The sequence below is a fragment of the Poecile atricapillus genome, chromosome 3 (genome assembly GCF_030490865.1).
Source record: "Poecile atricapillus isolate bPoeAtr1 chromosome 3, bPoeAtr1.hap1, whole genome shotgun sequence".
NCBI lineage: Eukaryota > Metazoa > Chordata > Aves > Passeriformes > Paridae > Poecile > Poecile atricapillus.
Window position 1 is genome coordinate 7,269,308 of NC_081251.1, and position 16,634 is coordinate 7,285,941.

At 41.5% G+C, this 16,634-nt stretch overlaps 1 protein-coding gene across 2 annotated transcripts in view; it reads right to left on the minus strand.

Moving 5' to 3' along the window:
- The window catches only part of EVA1A (eva-1 homolog A, regulator of programmed cell death), a 205,372-nt gene that overhangs the window by 98,075 nt on the left and 90,663 nt on the right, over nucleotides 1-16,634 (minus strand). For both annotated transcript variants that reach the window (XM_058836134.1, XM_058836135.1), the window contains exon 5: nucleotides 6,921-7,064. In XM_058836134.1, coding sequence (XP_058692117.1) covers nucleotides 6,921-7,064 — 144 coding nt within the window. The remainder of the gene's footprint in view (nucleotides 1-6,920; nucleotides 7,065-16,634) is intronic.

Consider the following 16,634-nt stretch of genomic DNA (forward strand, 5'->3'; position numbering starts at 1 on the left):
AGCTGCTATAGCCTGTAAACTTATAGCAGCTATATATGAGGTATATATATAAGCCCACTAGTCAAGCATGTGCCTCACTCACTTCAGCACTGGCCAGCAAAAGAGATGGCATCTTGCCTTTACCCTCAGGTAATCCATGAACTCCAACAGATCCACGCCATGAACCCACATTATGGGTCTCATTGACTGAGGGACTTCCTCTGTCCTTGTCTCTGAGATGCAGGAAACTGCATCCACAAAAATTGTAAAGTCAGCATCCAAGGTGATAAAATCACAGCCTCAGAAATCAGAAGACATCAGCCTTGAGCTCTCTGGTCACCCATCACGGTGCAGTTTTTAGTTACACTGCCACGTTATTTTAACAGGTTCTGTTGAAGTATGAAGTATGAATGTGAGGTCTAAGTTTTTGCTTTTCCTTCACCTGGATGGAAACACGCAGAAGTCTGGAAGGAGGTTCAACAAGTCCATCTGCTTGCAGAAACTGGTAACAGACGTTACATCACCAGTGAAAATCTACTCTGCCCCCTCTCCCATACCACCAGATGCAGCCCTTGACAGTTTAGAACAAATCTAACCTTAAGAACAAAAGTCAAAAAGAACAACCAGTTGGTCAAAGAAGTCAGCAAATATATTGACCCCATCCTAGGTCCTGGAAACATTTAGGGAATTAATAAATATGAAATACAGATAATGGACCTCAATCCCATTTAAAATCAATTAATAGGAAATCCCCCCTCCAAACCCAAGTACAGAGATTAATGTAACCTTGAGCTGTGGTGCATGACACCAAGCTGCCATTTGAGAACTTTTTCAGCATTGACACTCATGGCTAGAGGTAAATTCCCAAGAATTTAAATAAACATTATATTCCTCTCTTACCTGGATAAATCTTTAAGAGTTGGAGATCTGTCAAACAGTGGGAGCGGAAACCAATAAATATAAGGAGAAAACACTGGTATCATTATGTAGAAATTATAATTTGGACCAAAATAAACATTCTCATAAGAACAGGGTCATTGAAAGCATCTAACCAGATCCTAGAACCATGGAATCACAGAATGGTTTGGGTAGGAAGGGGCCTTAAAGTTCATCCAGTCCCAAGCCACCCTCAGCAGGGACAGGGACAGGCAGGGACACCTAGAGCAGGCTGCTGAAAGCCCCACCAACCTGGCCTTGAACACTTCCAGGGATGGGTGGATGTAAATGCAAATATCTGCATTGTAGAGGCTCTACATGTAGATAACAATAAGTCAGCTAAGCACCAGAAGGCCCCTTTACAGTCAGTACAGGAGAACTGTCACTTCAAATATGCAGTTCATCTCTTTCAGGCACTTACTTTAGGATGAGATGATTTGTGCCTCAAAAGCAGCTGCTTCTCCACATTACCTGCAAAAGGAATTTTTCTCTGATGGGAATGTCTACCCTATAAATCTCTATGGCTTATATGTCTACACTTGGTCAGATGAATCCCACTTCATGAATTTTTCAATATTTGTAGTCATTACATGAGCACTGGATTGCTTTTTAAAAAAATACTCTGTACTTTGAAAAGAAGCATAGGTTTGATACAAAAATTACTGGACAAATTTCTACTAACTTAGGAAAATAAGACAAAGGATTTGAAAAGATATCCTAAACTATCTCTGAACTCAGTGTCTTGACAATGAAAGTAGCTACATGGAATTATCATTATTCTATTTATTTATTTGGTAGGTCAAACCCACGTAGCCATGAATTTCAAATCTACATGTCTGTAAGTTCTGTTTCACAGCATTATACGAGAATCCCAGTTAAACAAACATAATCAGACATTATACATTCAGTGGAACATCCCTAGAGCTAGATTGCCTAACATGTTTATTTGTAAACAGAAATTTTATTTCAATTTTTGAAGAAAGAAAGTCTGCATTAAATATTCTGTGTCTGTCTTTCTCACCCTGCCTGCATTGCCCTGCTCCAAAAGCTTTTGTTTCTTCTTGGAAATCTGAAATTTCTCCTTTTCTATTTTATGCAGGTCTTGGAATTGAGTTTTATAGCAATAGAAAGCGCTTTTGCAGTGATAAAAATATATTTTCTACATTCATGAATTCATAAATTTTAAGAGCAAAAGGAACCATTACATTCATCCAGCCTGAGGCATTGATAGATTTACTGCAGAGGAGCTAATGGACCAGAGCACAGTCCCTTTGAGATGACAGGAGAGAATTTGTGCAGCTTTTTTGCCTCCCTCCTCATCATCATCATGAGGGCAACCACCTCAGAGCTGCCCTGTTCAACACAGACTCTGCCTCTAGTCCAACTTGAAAGAACATTTCTTTAAACATATTTTAGAGAATGCCAGGCTGCCTTCCCAAGCACTCAGAGAAAGCAGAAGTCAGCACACCCCCATCACCCCAGAGCACCTCAACCACCTCTCCTTGACCCATTTGGTCTCCCAGCAGCACCAGACCCCCAAAGCAACAGTAGCTGCTGTCCCTGTGCTCAGGCTTTGTTCTTTACCTGCTCAGTTCTCTCGTTGGGACGTGAAGCACTTGCCCCTGGGACTCCGCTTATTGCCTCATAAAGCAGGATGGCAGGATTATTAATGTGGCAGAACTGCAGAGTTTTCCAAGCAATTTATGAGTTGCCATGGCAGTTCATTAGCTCTCAGCCCAATGACCCCTTCCTGACGAGCATAAATCAAGCAGGAGGCACGCACACATCTAAATGTATGACAGATATCCACATCAAAAACACAACTGAGACCATATTTCCTCCATTTTGTTCAGCACACGTCCAACCACAGCACTAAAAAGTCACCAGTTATCAGGACTGATAACCAGCCCACTGAAACACATCTAGACACAAAGAAAATTACAATCTCCCTTTTATTTTTCTTTTATTCTTATCAAGCCATTTCTGATGGATGCCTGCATTTAAAGAACAGCAGGTCCTTAGCAGAGGGACTGCATGGACTGCACAGGGAGGCAGGTCTGGCAGTGGGGACACTCTGAATGTCTCCCTTGACTTTCAGTGCTCAGAAAAAGGTTTCACTTTACACACAGACAAGCCTCTCATCCTCACTCAAGGAAGGCTTTGAGAAAATATTTAACTTTCATGGTAATTATCCATAGGTCTTAAAATAAAGCACACACTTCAACACTTCCTTGAGTCCAAGTGGCACTGTGTGTGTAAAAAAATTCCACAGGCTTTAATGCAGTGCTCAGTTAAGACTTCATCACAGGCCAAAAAAGCTAATCTAGCAAACTAGAGAGGAAAGAGATATAGATAATTAAAGGGAATCTTTAAAGTTAATAACTGGACAATTAAGAAAATGAAAAGATTGTGAGCACAGTAAGTTTTATCAGTACCGTACAAAACCACCATCAAGCCACTCACAAATATTACAAAAAAATACAATGTTTTATACCAAAGAAAGACAGAGACAAAGGAAGATGTTTGGGGAAAGAGGAAACAAGGAGAGAAAGATTTCTAGTAAGTCTTTATTGCATTCTTTTTCTCAGTTGCATTAATGCTTTTTTATTTTCTTTTCTTCTCTAAGACTTTCAGGGTATTTTAAAGAAAAGGCAGAGCTGAAATTTTTATATCTGACTCTATTGCAGCTGCCACACTCAGAACTCAACCTCACCATGCCTTAGGAGCTTCCCAGAATGAACTTGCCTTTTCCTTTTGAAAAATAATTAGTGCATTTATTAATGCAGTAATGGGACCCACATACTGGAAAATCCCACTTTCCATACCATTCCATTAGCTAAGTCTGGCTTTGGGCCAAATTTTTGTATTTCAGCTCCTGCCAAGGTTCAGGTTTGGAATGTTTTTACGTTGGAGGATTTTTCATCTGTTTCCTTGGCTGGGCTAACGGGACGCTAATGCACATGAGAGATCTCTATCACACCAGGCTGCTGGGTACTTTTTCCCTTCAATCATCTCGTACATACACATGAATTGGTGGCATTTCCCTCTCAGCTGAGTGATGCCAGCAGGCCCTGAACCCATGGCGCAAAGGGGTATAATTTGATATGGAGAACTGCTGACTTGAGACATTCCCACTGGCTGGAGTAATTACAACCAATATTTTAAAAAGATACAGCAGGGCAAAAAGTTAGATGACATCTTAGTTTAAGAACAGATTCACCAGCAAAACTGTGTGTGTGTCTGGCAGGAATTCTAATGTCCAATAAAACATGGAAACTAGAGGAATTAACCTTCAAGAAATATGGATATGGCTTAAAGAAAGCAAAGCTGTTGCCTCATCCATGAACCTCTTGGAGATCTGGAATAGGGCCCAGGTCCTGCTTTCAAGCTAGAGAACAGTGTGGACATGATGATGTGAGAGACCTTGCAGATGTTCTCCTGCCAGGACTGGGAGATAAGACACCTCACCAGCTCTTCACTAGGCCTTGGTCTACATAAACACTACCAATCTGTCACAGGGTCCATCTCAGCTGTGATTTCTCCTAACAGCTCATGAGCTTTTAGTTAATATTACCTTTTGTCACCTCATAAATTACTTACTCAGCAGACTTTTTTCCATGAGTTGCTATCAGAAGAAGACAGAAGGACTCTTTCCAGTCCTTCCCATGCTTTAGCACCAGAAGCAGAGCTCAGCTCCTCTGTCCCCAGTTACTGAAGTTCCTCACTAAGGAAATATCTGCATGAAGACTCTCCCTCCCACAGCCACGTCCATCGCTGTTCTTGCTCTCGCCACCTCCTCTGAAGCAGCACAGCAGGTCAGTAGCACTGGCCAAGGACACATGGCAGTCTTCCCACAAGTAGGAGAAGTGACACATGGCAGGGCATTTCTGCCACAGTCTGGCAGGCAGGGAGTGACAGAGGGGAGCAGACTGACTGCACTGACTGATCACAGAGAGTGATGGGGTCAAGTATGTGAAGCAGCAACAAGGGTTGAAGTGATGCTCAGAGAAACCCATTTGTAAACCCATCACATTTCCTAAGCTGTGCCAGGGTCACTGCATCTGTCACTGATCTCCAGGATACAGAAGCAAGAGAAAAAGGGTTTCCAAGTGCAAGAGTTGGGAAACAGGGATATGTATAGAGGTACAGGCAATAGGGAAGTGCAGTCATGCACATTTGTCTGTCCCCTTTCACTCCCACAGTTTTGGTGAAAATAGGAGAGCGCTATAATGTGTACAGCTTTATGGAAACCTGAAACAAAGAGACAGCCAGCAGGAGGTTTTCTACACTGGTATCATTCTCTAGGTCATAAGAATACCAAATTGTTTGGTTTTATCATTTCTTCTAAAAGAATTCCAGGATTTAGTTCTGTCTGGCACAAGTACATGGAACTGGAATTTGATTTCTTGTTTATTTCATTTTCACATGTTGAAGGACTTTGCTATTTGAGGAGAGAAATATGTGTCTGTTGATCACAAAATCCAGTTCAGAGACATGTCTGAGATCATGGTTTTGAAAAGGAGCCATGGCCACCTTCAAAGGATGAGGCAGATTTTACCCACAGAAAAGCAAAACATGCCATTTTGTGCTCTCAAGCATGACTCATTTCCTGATGCAGTTAGGCTTGGACTAGAGAGTTAAGGCCAGATTAAGAGATCATTAGTGCCTTTTGTAGTGGACTTTGAGACTAGGGCCACAATTCTAGAATAAGGCCCTGGAGGCCTTTGATGGAGAAATCCCCTTGAAAATACATCATGGGGCTCTGTTTGTTTTCCCTGGATTTTTGAGGGATGGAGCTCCTGTTTTTCCTTCTGCATTGCCTTCATTTCTGTCAAATCCCCATGAGGATAAGCTTCTCCCCAGTCTTTTTATGAGAAAAGTGATACAAAAACATCACCTTCCTGACTAGAAAATTCACAGGGCTTTGCATGGATAGTCTTGCTACTTCTTGCCGCATCAACTTCAAACAAAACCCAACCTTCCTGCCACTCCTGCCAAATGAAACAACAGCCAGACGAGCTGAGAGCCTGATGCTCCTGCATCAATGCTTCTGCTCCTCAGGGTGCTGCACATCCACCATGCTGTAGCCACTACACAAAATGTTATAGTGACTCCATCTCAGATGCTTTCTGTCTCACTCAGCATGCTGCAGTTACCCACAGAGTGACCCACAGACCCATTGTCTGCATGTCTGCATGTCCCACTGTCTGCTCAGCACACTCAATACAGCACCAACATTTGCACTTCCAGATGGATGCGGAAGGGAACACAGAGAGAGAGACTGAGCTGATCCTAGCAACAACTATGTAAGCAAAACCCTGAAGGAAATATTTTCAAATATGTCAGCTACAAATGACCAAAATGTCATCACAGTAAGAAGACAGATGTTGTTTTTATACTTCAGGGCTCAGACAGGAACAATTTTTTCTCTGTTTCAAAATAAGATGACTAGTTAGGTAAGAGCACAGTGTCTGCTCAATGCTATGACTTAAGGTCCCAACTGAGAGCACCAACTGTTTATTATTTTTTTTTAATAACAGCTTTTTGTTAGAAAAAAATTATTGCAATGTTTACCTGAAGATTTTTGGAGCTATTTTCTACTAACGCAGTGGATGAGTATGGTTGGGTAATCACCTGATTCTATGGTACAAAATGAAATAAATACAGAATAAAGTAATCCTACTGACAACCACAGCTTTGCTTCAGGATGCCAACATTCAGTGTGTAAATGTCCACTGAGCAGATTGACTTCACTGTCAGATTTTTCTGCCTTGAAGAAGATGAATGGGTTAATAAATGTCATTTCCACATTTTTTGCTTGTTCTATAGAGACAATGAGTACAATAAGTGACAGAATTAAAATACTCTGATGATCCAAAGCTTTCCCTGGTTGACCAAACAAGAATCACCATGAGCCAACTGAAGTTCAACAACTTTTTGGATCTTATTCTCCACACACCACTGTTCAACAAACATAGTCAGAGTTAGAGAATTTTGTAACTTACCACAGGTGTAGATGACATTAAGATGCTTTTGGATGCCTGGGTAACAAGGATCTCCAAACTCATAGGTGCTGGCATATATGCTGCAGCTTCTTTTCCCATGACAGCGCTTGATCATGAGCTGGAGAGCAGTAGCTGACTGACATTCTAAAAGGGAAAAACGATGCCATCTGTGAATATTTGTCCACTCACAAAAGAAACTGCCTAAAAATAGTTTACCAGTTGCAGACTGTGAGAATACATACCAGATTCTCATATTTAAAAGTCTTTGTGTTTACATGAGAAGGTGTATCTGACTCCAGCACAACTCTAATACATTGAAAGAATGATGAAGAATCAGAAGCCCCCATACATCCATACTAAGAAGGCTGAGAATAAAAGATCTTTCATCTTTCCAACAATCACAAGAGGTGTCTCAAACACCCCTCTCTGGTCACTGTTGAAGACAAGGGTGATTAGTGTCTCTGTCTGCTCTTAGATGTTATATTTCTAAATCTAATGAAAATTACTATGAGGTGTAATAATTATATACTTATATACCATATAAGTAGAAATATTGTTTTAATCACATTATCACATAAATCACATTCATTCCATGCAAGTAGAAACATTTCATATTAGAAATTTAGAATATGGGAAGTTCCAAAAGTGTTTTCCCAAGTATTTTTCTCTACCAGGTGGTTTTGCCAGTTTTCTTACCGAAGATGAGAACAATTTGCACAGACAAATTCTTGAGCTTTTAAGTGCAAGACTGACAGTTTGCTTTCATTGTCCAGCCAGGACTAAGCTCAGGGAGAAACTCGCAAGGAGACATTTCTTCAACAACAAATTGTTTCTAAAAGGAATAGGACAACTACAGAGAATGGAATACAAACCCCTTTTGGTCACTAATTAGGAGGAAGGAAAAGGGAAAAATGGATCTCAAAAGGTACTGAGTGCTAGAACCAGCGTAACAATAAATCCCATGAGAGACATGGGAAAGCCACAGAAAACCTAGCCTAGAGGGTAACATGTCTTTTTTCTGAAATCAAAGGCAGCATTTTATTTCACATGCTGCAAATGACAAAAGAAGAAGGCTCCATGCAAACATTTCCTTACTGAACGACCCAAACTTCCTAAGGGGATTTCTGATCCAATGAGTGTCAGAGGTCTCAGTGGGAACATCTGGCATGCAGCAATCCTGATTCATTGTCTTTTTGCAAATGTCCAGTTAGAGAAACTCAGCAAATCTAAACGCTGCAGAGGATTTCATGGAGGGTGCCTATTCTTTTTTTTTGTTATTGTTCTCACACAGAACAGAGAACATCCCACAGCTGTCCGCTTAGGGGCTTGCCCTCTGGAACAGGCGTGTACTGTATCCATGGGAGTGTGGGCAATTACACATTGCTGGTCCTGTGAGAGGCACAACAAGGCTTTTGCATCACACATCCCCAGAGATGGGCAGCCTTTGGGACACTCCTCATTTAGGAATATGTACACTCTAACAAACTACAGAATGTGCTCTCCACCTTAGCAGATTGAATTCACTCTTCAGGTGCCAAAGCTGTAGATTCATCAAATGCTTCTTGGGGTTCTATTTGTCATATACCCTCACACTAACAGTGACAGCTTCTCCAGCCATCACAAGTCATGGCCTGGTACTGATGACCTCCTTCCTCCCACGCAGTTCTGAGCAGGCCACAGTCTCCACACAAATTTGCTTTAGCAGCAGCATCTGTATCAGGAAACCAAAGGGTGCTATATTTTTAATATCACTTTGTTTAAGTGATACCCTGTACCTCAGAATGATTTTGCCAGCTAGCATTACTCCAAACAGGAAATACAGCCTGATATATAACAGGGCTTGTCCTAATAGTCAATTTACAGAAGGTCCCCACTGTATCTTTGGGGCTTTCAGCAACCTGGCCTAGTGGCAGGTGTTCCAGCCCGTGGTAGGGGGATTGGAACAAGATGATCTTTAAGGACCCTTCCAACTCAAACCATTCCAGAACTCTGTGATCTCCTAGACTGCCTAAGAGAGTTATCTGGGCTGAGACCACATGCTATGGACCATGCTACAGTTTCACAGAGCAGATCTATTTCCAGTATCTGTGCCCCTGACACTACTCAATTACCAGTATACATGTAAGCCCAGACACCAAACTTCTTTGGGCACAGACCAGGCCACCACAGTCACAAACACCTGTAGTGAAGTCCTCAATTCTCCAGCTGCCATGCTGCTCCAGCTCACCCTGCATCAGCCAAAGTGAGCAGAAGAGTAGAAGGAACTCTCTATGCTTCAGTTAATCACAGGTGAAGATGAAAGGCCCTCACATAGAAAGTAGGGCATCAAGATTTTAAAAGCCTCTTTTACATGGACTTTTTGCAAACTATAGGATGAAAAAATATATCCAGGGGAAATGTTGCCTGCTGTGACTGCAGCACATAAACCATCCCATAATTTAGCTGAAAACAATATCTGGAGTCTATCCACTCCAACCTCCTGCCCAAAGAACAACCAGCTATGATGTTACATCAGGTTGCTCAAGAATTAGCCCAGGCAGGTTTTGAAAATCTCTACAGAGAAATATTTCCCAAACTCCTTGGACACTTGATCCTCGGCTAAGCCTCTCTCCAGGTGAAGAATTTTTTCCTTGTATGTAATCAGGTTTCTATTGCTGCAACTCATGTTTATTGCTTTTGGTGTTCATCTGCTGTTTCCTTCTGTGTGTTTCCAAAAACAGTCTTCTGTAGAACTACCTATTCCTGAGTAAAACACATAAAATAAGATCCCACCCAGAGCTTTCTTGTGTGAAAACTGAACAGCCCTCTGTCCCTCAGTACTCCCCCATATGCTGTATTCTCCAGGCCCCTCAGCTTGGTAGAGCTTCACTGGAATTGCTCCAGTTTTCCAACATCTCTCTTTACCTGGAGAACCCCAAACCAGACACTTCAGTGTTCTAGTTAAGCTGTAACAAGTGTCCTGCCCAATTCGGTACCACCTACAAACTCTGTCCCAGATCATTACTGAAGATTTCAATCAATCTCTGGCTGCTTTTAATTGGCTGCTAGAGTGACTTCAATATAACACAGTGGAGGTTTCTTGTAGTGCCCCATTTTCTTGGCTCTTCCTGCAGTCACAATTTAGGTAAGCCTTACTGTGTTCCCTGACCTCTAGACCCTAATGAACACCAGAATCTGGTGAATGCAGGAGTGGCAGAAAGTCATCTGAGGTAACCATGTTACAAGATCCATCTAAATCCTACTGACAACAGTCTCCCACATGGTAAATCCAAATACTCTTCTCATTTTCCCCATGGTATGACCTGAGCCGTTCTCTTGGAAACAGTCATATTTTTCTAGCCCTGAAAAAAAAGAAATGGAGTCTAGGCACAACTTCTGGCCCAGTGTTCACTTCAAAGACTTCCTTTTGCTCACAACAGGGAATTTTCCTTGATTTTGCCTCCACACAATTTCTAAGCAAAAGTGCCTTGTACATTCCCATAAAGGTCAGGGCAAACAGCCTGCAGTGTTTTGAGGGAGAACTACACCAATACTGAAATTAGCTTTGTATCCCATCTTGGATTTCTTGGTCGGTCAACATGTTCATCCTCCACATAACACATTGAACTGGAAAATGTAAGAGCAGTCAAAACCTCCAAATGGGACCATCTTCCTAAGACACTTCAAAGGGTTTCTGATAAAGAGTTCATTTAGCTGGGTGCCAAAATGTCATATTCAAACATCTTTATGCCCTCACTAACGAGCACTGAATATGTCAATAGTACATCTGAGAGGTGGCTGAGTGATTGTGAGACTACAGCACCTTCATAAATCACAGTCACCACTGTGTCATTTGGACTTCTAGAAGGAACAATATGGTATTTTCTTTTACCCCTGTGTCTCAGACTTATAAAAACACTGAATTCACTCCAGTTGGATGTTATGAAGTGCAAATAGGTAACTTCCAAATGTAAATAAGTTCTTGGGGAGCTCACTGAAGTGAGAGCTCAAATTATATTAGTGACTCTTCAGAAGGTGATTCCAGGTCAGAAGTCTTCACCTCCAGGTGCCCATCCTCAGAGCTCAGAGAGGCAAGAAAACAGAGGGGTTTTAGCCATAAAATATGCAATTATCCTGCCAAAAAGATGCAGGGAAGCCAAGCCCAGCAATGTGGTGCAGCAGAGTTGGGCTGTCGTCCCCTTCAGCTGGCCAAATTCATTTTTTCCGGGTCTTCAGAAGTGGGAGACTAGACATTGCACTAAGTGTACCAGATGTCATGCTCATTCACAGCAACTTTACAGTTGGAGATGATCTTGGAGGTCTCTTCCAACCTTAATGATTTTATATTCTACAATCTCCTTTCTTCTGCTGCCTGTTTGCTTGCTAAATGCAAATTTCAAATGTTTTATGAGATACCACCCTAGCACCAGTAACAAACAAGTGACCTCATGTGTCAGAGATGTGGGAAGGATGCTCACAAATGCCAACACCGTATCACTAAGTCTGAGGTAAGTACTGCTAAGCAGAGCCAGGCTCCTGCCGAGAACCTCTTAAAGCCCACAAAGCTCAAATCCCATGATACAGCAATAAAAACTGCTTTAAGACCTCATAGATGATAGAGAGCCCTCTTGGAGAGGTTGGGCCAGAGTTACCCTTGGCTTTCATTAGTATTGGATTGCTTCAGTACACTGCCAGAGAGCATATACGAATCCTGGCTATGGTGAAACTTTCACATGTGAAAGTGTTTAAAGGTATCATCTGTGCTTTTCAAATATGGTATTTTCAGCTAAAGTGGGGCTGTGGGGGAGTAGGCTCAGTTCACTTTATTCTCTTTACCTCTGGCCCCACTTTTGAGGAGTTGCATGTCCCTCCAGCCTTGCTCCTGGTGCAAGGTGAATTCCCTTTCCCAGGATCACATCACAAATGCAGACCACTGGCAAGCTGGAATTCACAACCCTCAGTCTAAGTCCTCAGTGGGTAATTCACCTAACCAGTTGCATTTAGTATATGACTCCTTGATCTACTCCATCAGCCCAGCCTCTGTCAGGATGAAAACCCAAACCAGGGCAACAAAGCCATGACGGAGGATTTTACCAGCTGCAGCTTGCAGACCGCGTTGGCTTTAAAACTGGAATTGGTCTCGGTGATGTAATGTCCATATCATCAATCTCACCACAATGAATGGATTTTAGTCAGTCTAAGGCTGCTTCCCAGCAAGACTATTACTTTATTACCTCTTCCTGGTGAAAAAAAAAGAAACTGGAGCCAATGCCTATTAATCATATCCTTAATTTTGGTTACTCAGTGTTACTTGTTTTTCTCCAGTAAGGGTGACACATCCAAATCTGAAATCTGAGCCATGCATTGCTGCTTTTGATTGCAAAACCTATCTGGGTTTGAAAGAATGCTTCCAAACTCTTTAATTTTTGCATTTTAGACTCTCTGGTAACTTTTAGATGCTTTTAGATGCTCTGGTGGAGATTGGAGCTTCTTCCAAAGCAGCAGCCATCACAGATGGATCCACAAACAGATCTAAACCCCGAGTTTTGAGAAGGGTGACTAATCCCACAGTGAAGTTGGGCATATTGCAGATGTTCAAGAACAGCTGTCCATCTGTTTATCTGCTCATGATCAGACTCACTTGGCACAGCCATTCTGAACCTGCAAAGGTGGGTTCCTGCACAAATGAGACCAGCTATCCAGAGCAAGCAGAACCACACACAGCTGGTCAGCTGAGTAGATTAGAGTGCTCTGAAGCTGCCAGGTAGGAGTTTTCCACAGGATGTCTGTTTTCCACAAATCTGGAGAGGCAGCAGGACATGGTGCTCAACCCAATGCCAACATGTGTGCACTTTAAAAAGAAAGAAAACTGGAACCTGAGAAAAAACTCCACCCACCCAAAAGAGGATGAGTCAGACTGAGCCTGTGAACTTTCAAGTAAAATGGGGCACTCATTCTACTTTTTTCCACCACGAAAATACAAGACCTTGAGGTCTCAAAAGGACCAAGTGATTGGCCACAATTAAAGACATCAGAAAGGGGATCACTGCCTAAAATACTATTTCCAGCAGTACATACAAAGTAAGCATTTAGGAGCTGGAACAGGCCTGGTGGTACCTGATCAAGAGACAAGTTCTGTGGGATGCCCTGGCTCAGTGTAAATGCATCAGGAGTAGACCCAAATCTCAAAATTAAACCATCAGCATAATCTTAGCTTTCCTTGCTATCTTTTGAGGAGCAGATGAAAGGATCAGCTTAAGTTTTCCCTTAAAGGAAGTAATTTACAGGCAACTGACAACTTGAGGAGGACATTCCTCCCAAGCACAAAACAGGATTTTTCTCTAAAACACGCAGCCTGATTTCCCACTCAAGAACAAAAGAGGGAAAGTTACTTGCTGGGAGCTATGAATCCAAGTGGACAGAATGAAAGATGGAAGGAGTCAGCTAACTAAGAGGAGAGAAATTTGGCTCCTGCAAAGAAAGATGACAGATGTCTGAATCAGTGCTGTGGTTATCCACTTGTCAGCCAAAAGAGAAAGCAAAATTCAATGGACTGGTAGAAAGGACACAAACAGGAAGTAACTCCAACCTTTCAGGTGAGGCAACTGTCTAAATTCCTTCATGTTTTACCTGGGAGTGACTGCTTCAATCTGAAAAAGAACTTCTATCATAAGCAGGAGGGAAGGAAGCTCTCCTGGTTTTGGGCAGTTTCTCATATATTTTAAAGATGTTCCATTAGCTGTGGTGGATACAAACACCAGTTCCTTCATACAGGGGCAGCTGCTAGAGGTGCCTAAGCCTCAGCTTCAGACAAAATTAGCCATCTAGCAGCCTGTAAAGGATGTCTTCACAGAATATCAATGAATCAGTCCTCATGCTGTGCAGTACATCAAACCTCAGGCGTTTTCGACTTAGCCCATGCCCATTAAGTTTGATGTTCTCTTTAAAAGCCAGTGCAGAAGACTGTTAATAAAGATGGATTTTGTCCACTTTCTCTCTCATTTAGCAGCCTGGGGAGGTAATTTCTTTATCAGTATATAGTTGTCACACAGTTTCAGTTGGGGGCAACTGAAATACACTGGATTTCTCTTCCCTGCCATGGCACACAAGCCTAGAGGGAGGACAAAAGAAGTGAGTTGGATCTAGATCCACAGGGTAAGAGGGAGAAAACCAAACTACAAACACTTAAGTATCCTTAAGACCAACCAGTGTGAAGTTCAGCCAATAGAAACCAAAGACTGCCCTTAAACAAAAAAGATACAGAAACAGAAGTGTATTTACATACAGAAGAAGCTCAGGAGCAGGAACCCAAAACAATTAAATGGTGAAGATCCCTGCTGGTATTTGTAAAATGATAAATGGTCAACATCATATTACAAATAGCAGCAGATAATTTCACGTTAATACAGCTGTATATAAAACATATGTATTCCACAATGTCACTGAAAATAAATGGCTAGAAAGAAAATCTGTATCTGAACATTAGAAGGATGTGCAGAGAAGGCCAGATTTACATTAAAAAAGTATGTTTTATAGAAAGTGAGAGAAAAATTAGTCACCACACAGTCCATAAAACTTTGGAAACTTCAGCAGTAGGCCAGAAAAGAGAAAATTATCTTGAAAGAAACCAATCACATTTAGAGACTGTAACTGAAGGATCAATTACAGGTTTAATTACAGATCCTATAGTTACATTTAGAAACACTTGGTTTATTAATGTGAACTTAAATCATCTTATCACCCATGTATCTGGAACCAGAACTCACATAAAATATATGAGCCTCCAGTTTTGCAGGGACTGAATCTGAGTGTGCAAAGTTAAGCAAATTAATAACATTTCTCGGGTTTGGGGGCTGAAGTGAGAATCCAAGGACAGCTTCAAACATGGCTCCAAGAAGTCTCAAAGAACAAAAAAGATTTGGTGTGGCAATGACAGTAAAATTTTACTATTTAATTTGCAGCAGAGTGGATTGTGGGCTGTAAGGCATTCAAGAAAAGAAGCAAAGAAGGTAACAGCTTTAGCATCACTCAGTAGAAGATAGGGATAGTGCTTTCAATGTATCTACTTCTCTGTGAAATCCTTGAGTTCATTTCTCCTTCCTATTCATTACAGCCCAAAAAAGTCTTCTCCTGAACATGGGGATACTCAACATGTGCCTAGAGCTAGGCTGAAGCAAGGTCTGAACTTCACAAGCTGCAGGACCAGCCAATTTTCTAAAGATTACCCAGCTGACACAGCCTGCAAGTCACTTCTTGCCCATGGTTCCTAAAATAAAGCATGGCGTGCCTGCAAACACAGGTTTCACATTACCTTTGTTTCTCAGGCTCTCATCATGGCAATTTTGCAATATTCTTGAGTGACATCTGAATTAGTTTAGAAGGAATTTTATCAGTTTTGAACAAGTTGCGCTCGTTTTCATTCAAAGCAACTCCATGGAAACAAACTGAGATGCTACACATTTAAATCTCTTAAACTTTGCCCTTTTATTGTTAGGATTGTATTTTGGGGCTTCTTTTAACTAATAGATGGATAGTAGGCATCTTTTATAAGATCAGCCACTAAAGAAGTTGATACTACTGATACAAATACTTTACTTCTTCAAATATCACACCAATAGCATCACAGAGCAGGCTAGTCCTATTTAAATTACTAGTTTCAGAATTTTTAATTACAATCACTGCGTGGGGTCATACTCCACTGTAAACAGCATTTCAAAACCAACTTAAACCTTGGTTTAAAGAAAGATCTTGTCCAGACTCACATTTGAATGGACTTTTTAATTATTTTTTAATAGCTATTGTGTGCATGTAAAAACAATTTCATATAAAGCGTTTTTATGGCTCTATGGAATCCAACAATAGTTGGAGTTTTCTAGAAACAGCTGTAAAGTGATTTTAATTACCTCCTGGTGTTTTGAGACAAAAAGTGAAACACATAAAGTATCTAAAATTGAAGAAAAAGTTTCTGAAAGCAGGCTTTGTCCCACTTTAACTCAGCATTCTAAATGGGAACTGCATTTCAATTTAAATTTAATAAGGTATGATATATGATTTAAACAGCAACTGATATTTATTTATCCTTCAGATTTGGATACTTGTAGGGTTTATTGCATACAAACAGATTTGCCTCTAAAAACATGGTTTTAATCATGAGCTATACACATAATAAAGTAGTTTTTGTCCTGAAAGTAAATGAAGCATGCACAGTCACACCTACAGGAGGGGTGCTTTGGAAGCCTGGTGTGCTCTGTGGAGAGAAATGACAGGGTCTGACCCCCACAACTGCTGCTCATCCCACAGACCCAGCACTGCAGCTGCTTTAAAGGCCAGACAGAGAAACCAGGATGAAGCACAAGAGTCTTTCAGCCACTTGGATCTGCTGGAGGTCAGCTGTGCTACATGGCAGTGTTTGACCAGCACAGATTTCTGTGGATATCCCATCCCTTCCTGCAGCCCCAGCCACCCCCTGCTTCCCACTTCAGTGCCAGGGGTTACTACTCCTCATTGGTCCAGCTCCACACTTTAAACACCTTTTTATTTTTAAGCATTTTATTTAAGACTAAAATTAGAGCACAGCCACAACCTTGTCCTGATAGAAGCAGGGTGGAAAACAGTCATAGATGGTGAAGCAGAAGAGAGCCAGGAATGCTCAGCTGGAGGGGCAGCAGTTTCTTAAAGCCAGCTCTTGTGCTGGCAGGAACATGTACCCTGGAATAAAATGGGTTTTTTACTGCA